General features: G+C 37.7%; 1 protein-coding gene and 1 non-coding gene across 3 annotated transcripts in view; both read left to right on the forward strand.

The window, feature by feature from the left end:
* The first annotated feature begins 680 nt into the window (after window positions 1–680).
* The window catches only part of Fbxo3 (F-box protein 3), a 31,782-nt gene continuing 14,960 nt past the window's right edge, over window positions 681–17,502 (forward strand). Inside the window, exons 1-5 of one of the 2 annotated variants that reach the window (XM_013359622.3) lie at window positions 681–835; window positions 4,915–5,004; window positions 7,340–7,503; window positions 15,594–15,708; window positions 16,932–17,136. In XM_013359622.3, the coding sequence (XP_013215076.1) occupies window positions 732–835; window positions 4,915–5,004; window positions 7,340–7,503; window positions 15,594–15,708; window positions 16,932–17,136 (678 nt within the window). In that variant the 5' untranslated portion in view covers window positions 681–731. The remainder of the gene's footprint in view (window positions 836–4,914; window positions 5,005–7,339; window positions 7,504–15,593; window positions 15,709–16,931; window positions 17,137–17,502) is intronic. The other variant, XM_005327426.4, reaches the window with a different exon arrangement.
* LOC120890192 (small Cajal body-specific RNA 21) lies at window positions 11,988–12,126 on the forward strand. Its single transcript, XR_005734434.1, has one exon.

Genomic DNA, 17,502 nt, shown 5'->3' on the forward strand with positions numbered 1-17,502 from the left:
CCTCTAATCCTCAGAGATCTAAACCTTAGCCAAATAAATGAATTTTAAAAACCCATTTACTATGTACTTTGCATTGCCCTAATAGGCTGACAAATAGCCAAATTAAGCGACAGAGCCGACACTTGAGTCGGTGTTAAGAATACTTGTTGCTTGAGGAGACGAGCCTTCTTCAGCGTCCCTGGCTGATTCCTAGTCTTGCTCCAATCGAATGGACAAGCCTGGGGCCAGCCCTGCTGTGTGGGAGGGACACGTGCGACCAGGGAGGCTGAAGTGGGAAACGAAGGGTTCCTGGTTGGGAAAACGAAGAGAAGCGATACGTTTCGGGGCCCAAGAGCAGGGAGGAGTTAGTGTGCGATTTTGAGGATTCCGGGTGTAAATTTGCCCATGAGGGACTGAGGGGCTGCAACAGAGGACTCGGGAACAAAGGCTGACAAAGATCTGGGCAGGTTTAGGAGCTGCAACGAGAGGAGGGATCTGGGTAGGTGGGAATACCAGCAGAAGCAAAGGCTGCGGCGGAGAATCCAGCGCCCGCCCGCAGCCTGCAGCGGAGGCGGAGACGGGGCGGGGGCGGGGCCTCCCCGGGAGCCGCCCCGGGGACCGCCCTCAGGGCGGGGCTAGCTGGCAGTTACATAACAAACCTGTGCGAGCGGATGGGGAGCGGCTCGGGCGGCGGCGGGGGCGGGGCCGGGGCGGGGTTGGGGCGGGACTAGGCTTGCACCGGGCCAGGCAAGATGGCGGCCATGGAGGCCGAGACGGTGCCTATGACCCTGGAGTCGCTGCCCACCGATCCCCTGCTCCTCATCTTATCCTTCTTGGACTACCGGGACCTAATCAAGTAATAGGGCGGTGCGCATAGCCGGGGTGGGAGAAAAGGCGGTGAGGCAGGAGGGAAGGAGGCTGGGGACGCCGACAGGACTGGACCCCGGCGGCACCAGAAGGTGACGCCAGGGCCGTCCTTATCTTGCAGAGCCAGCTGGGCCAGGGGAGACCGGGAGGAGAGGGCCTGGCCCTGGGGTCTTCCTCCCGTTCAGGCCTCAGGCCCCGAGAGACAAGAGCTCTCTCTTCCAGGCCTCGCCGAGGCCCAATTGCAGGGAGGGAGGTAGCGCCCGGGTGCCGCCCCGCCGCGACCCGTGGACCACGGCTGGTTCCGCAGAGGCCCCTCTGGGTCTGGCCCAGCCCTGGACGCCGTAGATAAACCCCTGTCCTGGCGGTCGCTTGTCTCTGTTGGCCTCCTCGCCTGCAGGATCCTTTGCCAGCGTGGGCAGGTAGAACGCGCGAGGAGGCAGGCGACCCCTGACCCCTCAGGTGCCGCACCCGTCACGGTGGTCGCTGGCAGAGGTTACTTCGGACTTGTGCGTTGAGAATTGTTTTGTTCTCAACTGTCCTCCTTATGACTGGACGCTGGAATTTTGTGTTTTGGTTCTGACTTCCGGTGATGCGATACAGGTGACTGTCTTTCGCAGGGTTTCCCACTTTAGAGCATCTGTTCCAAAAATAAACACCGGTTGCTGGTAAAGGTGGTTCAGTTCTTTTAAGAAATTGGGATGGTCTGGAATGGAGGAAGAAAAGGCGCTTCCTCGACCCTCGGATGTCAGGATTATTTACATCCTTGACAGCGTGGCTTTGAGTTTCTTGTGCTACCTACCATGAATGTTTGCAGAGGAGACAAAGTCGCTCTGTACTGGTAGGCAAGGCCTGTTTCGATTTTTGTTTTGTTTTGTTTTGTTTTTTTGGATAACCGTTAGTTCTAGCCGTTGATGATTGTGGTTTGTGTTATTAAGGGTCCTTATAGATATACATATTACTTGGAGTTGTTAACAGCTAGATGTTGGTTGGCCTAGCTAAGTGGTTTCAGAGGGATATCTCTAGTTTCTTTCTGGCACCTCTACTAGTACCTGCTACTGCTTTTATTTTTCTAGAAAAAATGATTTTTTTCCCCCTACTCAGGCAGTATTAAAGAAGAGAAATCGTTTTTCTTCAGGAAAGGCTGTTCAGCTCCAACTGCTTTAATCTGGAATATTCTGTTGCTATGACCTCTTGCTGTCTAGACACCCCACCCCCTTTTGATTGCTGCCAGAGTGATCGTCCCAAGGCATCTGGCTGTCATTCTCAGTATGAATAAAAACCTTAAAAACCTTCATTACTCCTTATTTACAGATTGGAACCTAAACTTGTGGGGCATATAAGGCTTTTATCATCTGGCTTATTTTCTAAGGCCTTTCAGATAGCAGAAGCAAATGCAGTGTACTTGCTTCTTTTTCATTTTGTGGCTTAAGCTCTTGACCTTGCTGGAAATATCTTGCTCCCCTCTTAACCTGACAAGATGAAATTCCTCTAAGACCTTCCTTTACCTTCTTCCTTCCTGTATAGAATTTATTTGCCTTACCAAAAATATGGTATGTTCTCAAATGTAAAAAATGTTTTTTTCTTCATATTCATCATTTATTCAACATATTTTTGTTTTTTGGAGTACCTTCGGTGTGCCAGCCTATTAAACGTTAGGGATACAATAGCGAACCAGGCAGATAAGGTATCTCATGGAGCTTACAGACTAATGGGCAAGATGGAAAGACAAGTACATAAGAGGTGCTTAGTGCTTGGAAGGAAATAGATTGCTCTGTTAAAAGTTGGAAAGAAGAGACAACCAATTCACAGCAGAAGGAGCTGCCACATATGAAGCAAGGCATAGTGCAGTACTGGCAGAGGGAACAGTGTTTTCAGAGACTGATGGGACATTAACAGCATTGCCTGTTGGAGGAGCTAGAAGGCTGGTGTTGTTGGATGTAGGCAGTGACTCACAGGCAGACTGACTTGAGGCTGGTGAGATCATGTAGGATCTTGTGAGCCAGAGGGAGGAGATTTTATTCTAAATGCATTAGGTAGCAATCAGAATTTTAAACAGATGCACCTGACCCCTTGATAAATGCTGTGGAAATCAGTTGAGTTGAATACCATTGAATTTTATGCACAGATGTGTCCATGTACTTAAGCTTCATCCTTGTACCATATAGTCCAACTTAACAAATGTCCAGCCAATTGCCAAGCACTGACAGGTTTAGGATGTGTTTGCTCAACTGTATTGGTTTAGATTGGATTAATTCACTTCTTGGTATAATATCAATTACATAGTTTCTCCATTCCAGGTTGATTTATCACACACCATTTTCTACCTTCATTGTGTGTCACAATAACCAGTGGCAAGTTTTTTTTTAATAAATTTTTTTCTTTTATTAGTGCATTGTGGTTATAATAGTTTTAACCAAACTGTAATAGTTTGATTTATTTTGACAAAATCATATGTACATGGAATTTGATTTACTCCATTTCAATACCCAGTGCTCCCTTTGTCCCTTCCTTCTTTTCCGCTCCCACTTCCTATCCTCTACTGGTCTTCCTTTCACTTATTTTTTTGGACAGGGGTTACTGGGGATTGAACTTGGGGATGCTCAACCACTGAGCCACATCCCCAGCCCTATTTTGTATTTTATTTAGAGAGAGGATCTTACTGAGTTGCTTAGTGCCTTGCTTTTGCTGAGGCTGGCTTTGATCCTCCTGCCTCAGCCTCCTGAGCCACTGGGATTATAGGCATGGGCCATTGCTTCCTGGCTCACTCATTTTTTTTCTTTGGCATTTATAGATATGAACAGTGGTGGAACTCACTGTGGTATGTTTATACATGCATATTGCATATTTTTTGTCAGATTCATTCTATATTTAGTGGCACTTTTTAAACATCCCAATGCCTGAGGTACAGCTCTCACTTTAAGCCAACTGAATCAGACCCTAGAGCAGTAGTTTTCAACCTTGAAGTGCATCAAAGTCACCTTTGGTTCTCATTCCCAATTCTTGTATGTTGTTTAACTACTGGGGCAAGTAGAGGGAGAGTAATCAAGAACAGAGAAAATGGAACCTGAATTTGTATAACTAGAGGAATTCTTGTGTTTACAAAAGTTAGTTTGGTTATTCCCTGAGCTCAACAGAAAAGGAAGAGGATGCTATTTCTATAAAATTTGAAAATCAAAGGCTGTTATGTTTATCACAGTTTTTAACATGCCTGCGTTTGGCCTTTTGACAAACTCCTTGTAATGTAAGATTTCATGAGTTGATTAGTTATTGCCCAAGTGAGATCTTTGTATATCTACTTTCTATAAGTTATGATTTCTAAGGGATAGAAATCCACTTTCCTAATCTTAGATTCAGTTCTTTTTACAAATTAATTATGTAGGGTAGCATTATGGGATTAGAGCATTATTGTGTTGGAAATCTCAATATAATAAGAAAATCATGTGCTTCTAGTAGTTCATATTTTAGGGCAGTTGATAACTTGTATAGCCATAAATGCCAAATAGAACCATAATGATGTAGATATTCTTTTTAGGGGTGGACTATCCAATAGTTGCTTTAATGAAAGAATATTTTTTAGCTACAGTATTTTTTTTCCTTTAAGAAAAAATTAGAACAAAGCAAAGGGCCTATACATTTAGTATCATACATCTTACAGATCTTGAAAAATACCTGAAAACCATTTTGTTTACACCTGAATAATGTTTCTTCCAATACATAGAGATAATTTCTATTCTGATAATTACTACTCTGATAAATATAGAAAAGCTCCTTGATTTGATGTTAACTCTAATTTTATATGTATTTATTTTTAATAGACTCTTGGAAATTGCAATTGTAGTGGTTTCAGGATTTATGTGTGAATCAAAATAGTTAAGATTTTACTACTCACAAGGGGTTATACTAACACATTAAACAAAATTTGGAAAGTATTGTTTGTATTTATAAGGACAGCAAGTGGAAAATAAGTAAAAGGAATAAAACAATTTAATAAAGACTATTTTCATCTTTATTTTTAAAATGTTTTAAAAATTTTTATTTTGTACTAATTGTGAATTTGGTTACCACCAGTTGTTGCTATGTCAGTCGAAGACTTAGCCAGCTATCAAGTCATGATCCACTGTGGAGAAGACATTGCAAAAAATACTGGCTGATATCTGAGTAAGTATTCAGGGAACAGGTATTTTTTTTTTATGTGTGTGAATGGGGTGGGGGGATTAAATTTTTTAGAATAAAATTTTAATTTATGTTTTAATAGATTTGTAATAATTGTACATGTTTATGGGCTGTGGTGTAATAATTCCATACATGTGTATAATGTATATTAATCAAATCAGGCTAATAGTATTTTCCTCTCCTTAAACATTTATCATTTCTTTGTATCTGGAAACTTCTTTTAGTTCTTTATAAAATATTATGAAATATATAATGAATTGTTGCAAACTACTATGCTATAGAACACTCAAACTTATTCCCTACTTAACTGTGTCTTGGTACCTGTCATTCAGCTCCATCCTCTGTTCTTTCCTTCCTAGCAGCTGATGGGGAACATGCACTCTCAAAACTTGATCCTTATAACACTATTCTGTGTTCTCTCTAGACTGTATCTCTATATCTCTAGACTGTATCTCTGTATCTCCTCTGATGGCTGTTCTTGTGCCTGCCAATAATATTGGTATGCTCAGTTCTTGGCCCACTATTCTCTCCCTCTGTGAACTCTGCATGTGTTGTTCCAGTTCCTGGTGACCACCTGAGAGTGCTCCTAACTCCCTGACCTGAGTCTCCCCACTGACATCCACCACTCAACCCCAGGCTCTAGCTTGTTGTCTGCTAGACTTTTCTCTTGGCTGTTCCACACAGGTTAACAAATTTGACAGAATAAAAGTGTAGATAAACAGTAAGAGTTGGGAAAGGTGAAAGGAAAGATGGGAATATTAACACCTTTCTTATCAAGGGTAGTAACAAAAGTTGGGGAAGAAGTAGAAGTTTATTATTTAAAGCTGCAAGCTTTTAGTTCTATCAGACTAAACATTAATAACAGAGCTGTCTCATGTATGGAGGAGGAACGGGGAAGTGGGTATTTGAAGTACTGCTCTGTCCTTATCTTTCACTTTGAGATATTAACTTATATTTCCTTTGAGGGGTAGAGCTTAGAATGGGAAACTAGGTTTGTTTTTTGTTTTTTTTTAACCACAAGTCCTTTGGAACTTTTAAATTACTTTTATTTTATCGTTGTTGTTATTATTTTTTGTGGCTCTAGGAATGAAATCAGGGCCTCATAACATGTTAGGTGAGTGTTTTACTACTGAGCTGTCCCCAACCCAGTTCTTGATTTTAATTTTTAATATGTATGTATATTTTAATTTTTAATATGTATGTATAATTTAGATTAATAAAAAGATGCTTCCCTTTTCTCTTCAACCCCCATTAAAAAAAAAAAAAAAAGCCCACCTCATTTTGTTCTTTTCCCAGTCCTAAACCTATCCTTTTGTGTTTCTAGTCTTCATGGCAGCTGCATCTGTCTAGGCATCCAAGCCAGAATTAGGAATCATCTTTGATCTCCTTTCTTACATTCTTTTAGTTACCTTCCTGAGGTTAGCTTCAGTATATTTCTCAAGTCTTCCTATTCATTTCACCTCGCTTAGTTTGGTTCATCTTCTCTTATCAGGACTATTGCAAAACCTTCCTAACTCCTCTCTATGCCTCTAGTTTATATCCCTCAAATCTACCCCTATTAATCTAAAACCACAATTCTGCTTTTTTTTTTTTAAATATTTATTTTTTAGTTGTAGGTGGACACAATATCTTTATTTTTATGTGATGCTGAGGATCGAACCCAGTACTTCACACATTCTAGGCATGCACTCTACCACTGAGCCACAAACCCAGCTCCAATTCTGCTTTTTTAATCTCCCATTGAACTCTTTTAGTGGCTCTACGCTTCCTACAGGAGAAAGCCAAAGCTCATTAATATGTGACCTTCAGGTTCTCTGTGGCTGTTCTGTCCTCTCCCACTTATACTTTATTCTTTCTTCCAAAAAAAGTGTCTTTATTTTTTATGCCTTCAGTGGCTAAATGTTTGCAGAATTATACCAAATTGAAATGTTGAAATATATAGTTATTTTAATCCTTTGTGATTCTCTGGCTTATTCTGTTATTATCATTAGATTCTAAGTGTTCTCTAAAATAGAACATACTTTTAAATTTTGTAGGGGTACTATTCACATTATATTTTATTAAAGATTAGAAAACTTAGAAAAAAAATTAAGTAGAAAGTAAGAAAATAGTGACTCAATCCCATCATGTCAGCAGTAATTCCTATTTCAATTTTTGAGGTATGTATCACTTTTTGTTATCTAGTCTCCCATTGTGGCTAAAATAAGTGAAGAAGAAAGGCAAATCACAAACTCCCAATAAAGTGTGTTGGTAAGTGTTGAAAATATATCCTGGTATTGTTTGAAAAGATTTTTTAATCTCATTTTTAAAATCTGTTTAGGGAAGAGAAAACACGGAAGAATCAGTGTTGGAAATCTCTCTTCATAGATACTTACTCAGATGTAGGAAGATACATTGATCATTATGCTGCTATTAAAAAGGCCTGGGATGATCTCAAGAAATATTTGGAGCCCAGGTGTCCTCGGATGGTCTTATCTCTGAAAGGTACTGGAAATGCAGGGTCCCCCTCCCCTCCATTTGGTTACTGTTAGTATAAAGAGATTATTTTAAGTAACTTTGAATCTATTATCTGTGCAACTGTGCTAATCTAACCTTGTCTGTTATTCACCAGTTATATTTGGCCAAGGAAGCAGAATACCAATATTATTAAATGCACCTGTACTATAGAGCCTGCCCTGTTTTTGTTCAGCCTTGGGACCCACATTGTTATTTACTAGAAGAGAAAGCTGAACAACTCCTTTCATCTTTTTGTTTGTTTTATGTAAAGAAGTTAGTAATGCTATGCTAATGCTAAGATTGTTTAACTATTGTGATTTCTTTTTTTTTTTTTTGTGCTGGGGATTGAATTCAATGCTTTGTGTATGCTTGGCAAATGCTTTACCACTGAGCGGCATCCATAGCTCTTCTTATTTTTTTATTTATTTTGAAACAGGGTCTTGCTAAGTTTCTTAGGCTGACCTTGAACTTGCTGACCTTGAATTTGCCTGAGATTACAGGCTTGCCCCACCACTCCCAGCTTATTATTTCTTTTTGAAAGTTTTTTTTCTTTTCTTTTTTTTTTTTTTTTTTTTTTTTTGTGTGTGTGTGTGTGTAGTACTAGAGGTCAAACCAAGACTTCACCCATACTAGGCAAATAGTGAGCCAATGAACTACCCACAGCCCAACAGATAATTTTTTATTTGAAAACTTTGCATATAGTATCGGCATTTTTTTTTTATTTTCAGTACAAGTAAATGTTAATGTAATATTTGGAAAAATCCTGGGTCTTTAAGAATATAAGAGCAGTATAATAAAACTTTATGCTTATTTTGATATTTACACAAAGTGGTGAAACTAAGATTTCAGCTGAGGTTTATTTGACCCCAGAATTCTGTGTACTTTCTATTATACTATTATTGTCTAATTTCGGCAAGAAATATTAACAAGTTATCGTAATTTTATTGGTTAATTAATACCAATGAAAATACATAGATATATTGCCACTTATCTGCTTTGTCTTCTAACATTTTTCAGATTTCTTCAATGAAAGAAATGTACACATTTTGGTTTTATTAAGCTAAAATTGGAATCCATTCTCAAATGTTTTCCTTTATTTAGAACTAATATCTCTTTTGAAATAGCATTTCTTTTCTCTGTCATATTTCCATTATAATTTCCTATGCAAATATCACTTTCATACCCATTGTATCTAAACTGAATTTCTAGAAGGTAGAAGAAAATTATTTCAGTAGAGAGAGGGTAGAGTAGAGCTTTGAAGAAAAGAACCTTGGTTAGTGTTTTTAATAACATGTTTGCTAGGAAGAAAAGAATAATATTATTAGCTGGTATGTGGTATGAAATATTTCAAGAGGACAATAATTCTGAAAAACAGGTATTTAGTGGTGATAAGTTAAATAGGTAATAGCTTGCAGTAGCTATTATTTATTAAGTATAAGCTAGGCACTAAATTTAATATTTTGTGAGAATTCACTTAATTTGCAAATATCCTATGAGACAGGTAATTCTATCCCCCTGCTCCTGACCTCCAGTGCTGGGACTTGAACCTAGGGACACTCTACCACTGAGCTACATCCCCAAAATATTTTTTGTTTTGAGACAGAGTCAATTGCCAAGGCTAGCCTTGAACTTGGGATCCTCTTGCCTCAGCCACTAAGCCCAGCTGTATTTTTGTTTTATAGGGAAGCTACGTAAGGCATTAAAAAAATGACATTGTTTTCCTTCACAAAACAAAAGGTAAAGCCGGGTATTGAATATAAGGCTGACTCCCACCAAATTGGTTGAAGGGAGAGAGGATCTATCCTATTTTGTTTAGAATGTCTTAAGTCTCTTTAAGGTCTAGTCCAGTATTAGGACATTTGGAATATGAGAATGTAGACAGCTTCTTTTCTTTTCTTTCTTTTTTTTATTTTATTTTTATTTTTGTTGTTGCTGTTTTGCATTCAGTTTGGTATTCCTAGGCTCTGCTGTTTTGTACCTAGCAGTTGGAGGTAGGGTTGTCAGAGAACTCCTTGACAGTTCCTGCTTTACCGCCAGGTGCCAGTTCTCAAGGACTTGCCTTGAGTGGAACAGGATAAAAACCCTTGGTATCTGGGAACTCTAGGAGCTCTGGGCATATGAAGTTTACAATTTTAGCAGGAGTCTAGCTGCTCACCTCAGATGCCTCATTCCCTGATTCAATTTCAAAGTTATAGAAGTGGCAGATAAGAAGGATAATTGGTGAGTAAACAGGCATTAGGCTTGGGACACATTTTATGAAGCGTACCTTCAAATTTCATATTTATCTTACGTGTTGGTTTAGAATTTTGGAGTTGAAAGAGCATTTAGAGATCATTTAGACCAGGGGCTGGCAAACTTTTTCTTTAAAGAGCCAGATTGTAAATATTTTAGGCTTTCTGGGACACATGGTCTGTTGTTCAACCTTGCTATTTCAGAAAAGCAGCCATTGACAATACATAAGCAAATGGGTATGGGTAGGTTCCAATAATACTTTATTTATAGAAATAGGCAGCAGGCTAGGATTTTTAGCTTGTGGACTACAATTTGCCAATCCATAGTTTATATTTGCACACTCATTTTGAAGGTGAAAAAAGGGCCTAATGTAAGGCCCTATAACTAGTAGTAAGTGATGGAGGTAAAAGAACTCCAATCTGGGTTTCTTGGCTTCTAGTAGCCTTTCACTGCTTCCTCATTTGAGTAGGTGAAAGGGGGAAGGGAAGTGAATGAATATTAAGTACCAGTAAAATACTTTATTAAATAAGCACATGAAATCTTATATAATCCTCACTATAATTCTCTCAGATGGGTGGTGGTATTATTCCCATCTGCAGATGAGAAAACTAGCTGAAATCACTTTCCAGTCAATAAGTAGTAGAGCCAAGATAAGAACACTGACTGTCTGGCTTCCAAATTCCATCAGAGTAGTATGCCTCTTTCAATCTTGATTTTACCATATTGTAAATATCTATTTCTTTACATTTCTCTTTTTTATGTATTGTTTTGTTTTTACTTTTTTCTCTTTTCAAGCAATTCTTAGTTTCTTAATCTTATATGTTAAATATCTAATATCTACAAATGTTAGTTTATTTAGTTCAGGCATTCAGCTTGGTGCCTTATAAACTTTTTGTTTTAGAGTAGTTTCAGGCTTATAGAAATGTTGCAAAGATAGTTCTATATATCCCTCAGTTTCAGTTACTCCTAATATTCCACCATATGGGACATTTATCAAAACTAAAAAGTTATCATTAATATGTTGCTACTAACCAAGCCTAGACTTCATTTGGATTTACCCAGGGTTTTTTTTGTTTGTTTTTTTATTAATGTCCTTTATCTGTTCCAGGATCTTGTCTAGAATAGCACATTGCATTTAGTTGTCATGTTTCTGTAATTGTCTATGGCAGTTTCTCATTCTGTCATTCCTTGTCTTTTTATGACTTTGACAATTTTGAGAAATACTCATTAGGTATTTTGTAGAAAATTCCTCAAATTTGTTTTGTCTGATATTTTACTCAACATTAGACTGGAATTAGGGATGTTCAGAAAGATTCTTGCAGAATTGAACTACCGCTCCCATCACATATCATACATAGGTACAATAATGATGTTAATGGATGTACAGAAATGTGCACAAATCACAGGTGCTCAACTCACTGAATTATTCAAAGTGAACATATTCCTCATAATACTCTCCAGATCAAGAAAGAAGAGTCTCATTTCTACCTAGAAGCCTACTGATATCTCTTGCCTTTTTTGTAGAGTCAACCAACTGTCCTGATTGCTAATGCCAGCAGATTTTTTTTTCTCTTTGAACTTGATATAAATTGCATGGTTAAGTATGTATTTCATATGAATTGTTTTTGTTTTGGTTGTGAGATTAAATGCTGTTGTGTTTAATGGTAGTATTAGTTAGCTTTTCATTGCTCTGACAAATACCTGGAAGGAATTACTTTGTTTCAGAGGTTTCAGTCCATGACTGGCTGATTCCAAGGCAGAAACATCATAGTGGTAGGGAGCAACAGAGGAAAACTTCTTAGCTCATGGCAGCCCAAAGCCTGGTATAGTCATCTGTCCTTGATTGTAGGCAGTACTATGAATAGAATTGATTTTATACCTACGATTGGGCCATTATTATATGAAACAGGTAAAGGAATTTTGCAGATATAATTTCAAATTAGTTGAATTTGAGTTTAACCTTATCAAAAGGGAAATTATCTTGAGTGGTGTCATTTAATCAAGTGAACCCTTAAAAAGGACTGGCCCTTCCTGAAGCCAGAGAGATTCAAAGTGGGAGTGCCACCAGAAGAACAGAATTATACCAATAATCAGTGAACTTGGATGAAGATCCCAGGCAAAAGATTTGTAAAATGAGCTAGCAGTCCCTGATCTCAGCCTTGCAGGACCTAAACAGAGGATCCAGTTGAGTCATGGCTGGGCTTCTGACCTACAGAAACTAAAATCATAAATGAATGTCTTGGCTCAGTTTCCTGGGGGTGGACTCAGCCTGTTCCACTTCCCCTCAGTCGAGCCTAAAGTAAAGAGGCCAGGTGTCTTCTTATATGGGAGAGATGTTTAAGAAAGGAACCTTACCTGGGCTGTCCTAGCCTCACATTTACTTGAAAAGCAAAAAAAAAAAAAAAAGAGGTATTTTAAGCTGCTACTTATAACAGCAATAAAAAACAAGTATACCCAGTATGCTTGTAGATAGGTCTTTTTTTCCATTTTGGTTCTGTCACTTTAAAAATTATATTTCGAGGCTGTGTTATTAGGTTTATAAAATTAGAATTATATGACCTGTGTAGTGAATTTAACCTTTCTGTCATTAAGAAAAGCCCTTCATTAGCTACAATAAAGCTGTTTGCCTTAAAGTTGTGCGATTTTAGGAGAGCTATTTCAGCATTTTTTTTCCCTTCTGTATCTATGTAAAGTTTTATCTCTTGTATATAATTGTGTGGTGGTCTTTTTGTTTGGAGGGTTTTGTTTGTTTGTGGGGCTAGGAATTGAACCTAGGGCTTCCTGAATGCTAAGCATTTTAACCTGGTGTGTCAGTTTCTTTTCATTAAATTATTTAGTGCCGAAGTCTGGCTTGGCACAATTCAGGAGCCACTTGTCAAAAGAAACTAACTTTATTTTTAGAACTACAAACGCCAAACAAAACAGCTCCTCAGGGAAAAAACCCTCAGAGCCCAACTGCCACCACTGGCTTCCACACGCCTCTCACCCCCACACCAGCCTCCCAACCTCCCACAATCCTCCTCTCTTGAGGCCGATTGGCTGGGTTGTGTGGGCAGAGCCAAAAAAGTCCCCCAATGAGCAGCTCCGTGGAGGAGCCAATCAGCTAGATGTTGCTGGGGCCGCTGTGAGCCAATCATCAGCTGGCAGTCTGAAGGGCAGGGAAACAGCCCAATGAACATCACCGCAGAGGAGCCAATCAGCTAGATGTTGCTGGGGCCGCTGTGAGCCAATCATCAGCCGGCAGCTGGAAGTTTGCTGGGGCCCCTTTGGCTGTGGCTCTCAACAATTTAGCCTATTTGTGTTTAGTGTTTTACTAATGTATTTGAATTTAAATATCATGTTCACTGTTCTTTGTGTTCTTCCTAATTAATTATGTTTTGTTCCATTTCTTCCCTCTTTTGAATTTCATTTTTAGGGCTTACCTCAGATGTTAAAATGTGCATCCTTGACATATTAAAGACTAATGTAAATCAGTGTTTTTACTCCTGGACAATTAAAATTGAACTTTGGAGTACTTTCATTCTAGTCACCTTCCTCCTGCCTTTTGTATTATAGTCTTTTGGGAATCAAACTCAGAGCCTTGACCATGTTAGGACCTTGCTCAACCTCAGTCCCTTGAATTATAATTTTTGTGATCTTAATTTTCGGTAGTTTTAAAATCCATAAAAACGCTTTATGTACATTCACTATTATTTTAGAATAACCTTCATATTTACTTTTTCTGATTGTTCTTCATTCCTACCTGTATGTTTATGTTTCCATCTGGGAATATTTTATTTTTCCCTAAATAATTTTGTGTGTGTGTCTGTGGTACTAGAAATTGAATTAAATTCATGATGCTGCATCTCTAGCATTTTATATTTTTGAGACAGGACCTTGCCAAATTGCCGAGGCTAGCTCAAACTTTCAATCCTCCTGCTTCGGTCTCCTAAATCCCTGGGATTATAGGCATGAGCCACCTTGCTCAGCTCCTTTTAGTTTTTCTTTCTTTCTTTCTTTCTTTTCTTTTTTTTTGTATTGAGGATTGGACCCAGAGGTGCTTAATCACTGAGCCACATCCCCAGGCCCATTTTTTCTATTTTATTCAGAGACAGGGTCTCCCGGATTTGTTAAGTGGTTTACTAAGTTGCTGAGGCTGGCTTTGAACTTCTGATCTGCCTCATCCTCCTAAGCTTTGGATTACAGGCATGTGCTACCGTGCCCAGCAGTCTTTCTTTTAATAGGGGACTGCTACTTCTGAATGTTTTCATATTTTCTTAGTCTAGAAATGTATTTATTTCATCTTCCCCAGTGGAGAATATCTTCACTGAATATAGAATTCTAGGCAGCACTAATTTTTTTCACCATTCTGAAGACATCCTTCTTCTGACTTCTATTGTTTCTATTGAGAATTCAGTTGTCAGTCTTACTTTGTTCCTTTGAAAGTTATTATATCCCCTTTCCCCTCCTCTAACTGCTTTTAAGATTTCTCTTTGTTTTTGATTTTCAGCAGTTTCACCAGTGATTTGTCTTAATACAATTGTAGGGTGCTTTTTGTATCATGGTCTGATATTTTCATCAGTTTTGGATATTTTCTGCGACTGCCTCTTCAAAAATGCTGCCTGTTCCTGGTTTTCTTCTTCTTCTCTTTCTAGGATTCCAATGCATGTATCTCAGATCTTTTCATTGTGTCCTCCCAGTGTGTCTTACATTCTCTTTTTATTTATTAAAAATAATAAATATTAAAAATAATATTAAAATATTACATTATTTTTTTATTTTTTTATTTTCCCACCTCTTTGTCTTCTGATACAGTTTCCAGTTTATTTTTCCTTTTTCATCTTTAAACTTATAATTTGCTGTTAAACCCTTTCAGTGTATTCTTTTTTTAAAAAGAAATTTTTTGGTAGTTGTAGATGGCACAATATCTTTGTTTTATTTATTTATTTATATGGTGCTGAGGATGGAACCCAGTTCCTCACACATTCGAGGTAAATGCTCAACCACTGAGCTACAACCCCAGTCCCCTTTCAGTGTATTCTTAATTTTAGTTATTCTAATCCTTAAGCTCTAAGATTTTCATTCAATTTAGTTTTAAATTTCTAATTCTCTCCTGAAAGTCCTGTCATTTAATTTATTGAGTACATCAATTGTCATGTTTCCTGACTTCAGGAACTGATGTATTATAGATTTGGCTGTATTTTTTCCCCTCGGGTCGGATCTTGGCTTTATGTAGACCTTGGTTTTTTGATTGTTTGCTAGACATTACTTGAGCGTGGGGAATAACATTATTTTCTTCTAGAGATTTATTTCTGCTTTTGATTGGCAGCTCATCCTTGGACAAATCACCTCGTTCCAATCAGACATTGGAATCTGGGCTTTATTCTTTGTGAGGACTGATCTATTTTCATTCACCCTTATCCGTAGGATATGACCCTTCTGGATTCTCACCAACAAAAACTAGTGTTTTTAAAATCAGTTTGTGTGTATGTGTGTGTGTGTATACATATTTTTTTTTCCACCTCAAGTCAGATCTTGGTTTTATGTAGACCCAGTTTTTTTGATTGTTTACTAGATATCCCTCTCTCTTTCTTTAATTCTTTCTTTTTTTCTTATTCTTTCTTTTTTTAACCTTTCAGCAATGCAGCACAGCTACCTAAAGTGTTGATCAACTTGGGCCATTGTTGAAAGTGGATATCTTCTTCTCTAGGTGTTTGCTATTCCTTCCTACCTTTAAATAAAATCTAGAATATGTGGCAAGTTTTTAAATATGCAAAATTCAAGTTAGTGGCCTCCTCATAGCATGAACTACACCTTTTTAGATTGCGTTGTATCTTCATAATTCTTTCTTTGGTGTGCATTTGCAGAGGGAGCTCGTGAAGAAGACCTAGATGCTGTGGAAGCGCAGATTGGTTGCAAGCTTCCTGATGACTATCGGTGCTCATACCGAATCCACAATGGGCAGAAGTTAGTGGTTCCTGGGTAAGGTGTTCAATGTTATGGTTATTTTAGTGATGTAAGTTACTTTCTAGAATGAAAGTAAATAAATTGTATTTCTAGTTACCCTTAACATTTAAAGCATATATAAGAATTTCTTCTTCCTCCTTACAGCAGTCATTATATAAAATCTATAACTTGAATTTAAGTTTATCAAAATAAACACATCTCATAAAGATACCATTTCAGTGGCGCTGGGTTCGATCCTCAGCACCACATAAAAATAAAATAAAGATGTGTGTCCACCAAAAACTAAAAATAAATATTAAAAAAATTTCTCTCTCTCTCTCTCTCTCTCTCTCTCTCTCTTAAAAAAAAAGTGAAGTCTGGTGAAGGAAAGGGAAATGAGTAAGAGGGGAGAGGGCTTAAGTATAATTGTGAATATGTTGTAATTAAACTGTTAAGAACTCTTGACATGTTCATCCTGCTATAGGCCAGGTAAATTGTTTGGAGAGTTTGATATGGATTCTATCTAGTCTACATGTTAAAAAAAAGTGATAATTTGGGTCTGCAGATGTAATTTAATGGTAGAATGCTTGCCCAGGCATGCCTGACCCTGGGTTTAATCACAGTACCAGAAAGTTTTAAAAAAAGAAAAGAGTTTTATCTTTTTCAAGTGCAACATATAATTGAATGGCCTATTTAAGACTTCTAAAAAGATGAATCACATTAGGAACCATCAGGTAACCCTTTACCTACATTATTGTCCACATATATGAAGCAAGATTGATTTCTTTTACCTTGCAGATTTCAAGTTTGTGAAATGGGACATAGCTGAGGCCAGTCTGTCTGATTTACAATGTTTAGCCTGATTATATTGTCTGGTTTTATGGAGTAAACTAAAGGATGTATCAAGATAAAGTTATCAGAGAACTTATCCCTTTAAAAATTAAATTAACCATACATATAGCAAAACATTGGCAAATGAATAGATCATGGCAAGATGGATTCTTTAAAGAAATAAAATTACATTTCTTTTTTCTTTAAGCTGACATTTAGACAATTTAGACATTTAATTTAAATCAGAACCTTCTGTCTGATCAAAAAGAGTTTGAATATGTAGAACTGTAGTGTTTTAGTTTTCCCAGTTTAGAATTATGCTAATCAGTACTTATAAAGTCATCAGTATGAAATTACTCATCAAAAATATGAAGCACAGCTATTTGTTTGACACTGTGAGTTTTTTCATTTCATTTTCATCTCCTCAGGTTGTTGGGAAGTATGGCGCTGTCTAATCACTATCGTTCTGAAGATTTGTTAGATGTCGATACGGCTGCCGGAGGATTCCAGCAGAGACAGGGGCTGAAATACTGTCTCCCTTTAACTTTTTGCATACATACTGGTTTGAGTCAGTACATAGCAGTGGAAGCTGCAGAGGGCCGAAACAAAAATGAAGTTTTCTACCAATGTCCAGTAAGTAGGAAGTGTTAATGTGTTTTTTGGGATACATACTAATAAACATACAAAGGTGTGCTTTAGATGTTATCAGGGTTGTAGAAGAGATACAGAGCATTGTGCATTTTAGAGAGCTGATATTCCGACATAATGGAACGGAATGCCAAAAGAAAATTTTACCATGGGCAAACATTGCATGCTATTGTATATATAGACCGAAAGCTGTGATTTGTGTTAAGACATTTTAAGTTTAAGAGAAAGTAATGAGGAACTTCTTGTTGAAGTAATTAATTGTAACATATGCTTCTGACTTTTAATAAATTTAGCTTTAGAACATCCTAGAATTGTTCAGATCTCTTGACTCTGAAACCAAAAGCCCTTTCT

This window comes from Ictidomys tridecemlineatus, chromosome 4, assembly GCF_052094955.1.
Source record: "Ictidomys tridecemlineatus isolate mIctTri1 chromosome 4, mIctTri1.hap1, whole genome shotgun sequence".
In the NCBI taxonomy this organism is placed as follows: domain Eukaryota; kingdom Metazoa; phylum Chordata; class Mammalia; order Rodentia; family Sciuridae; genus Ictidomys; species Ictidomys tridecemlineatus.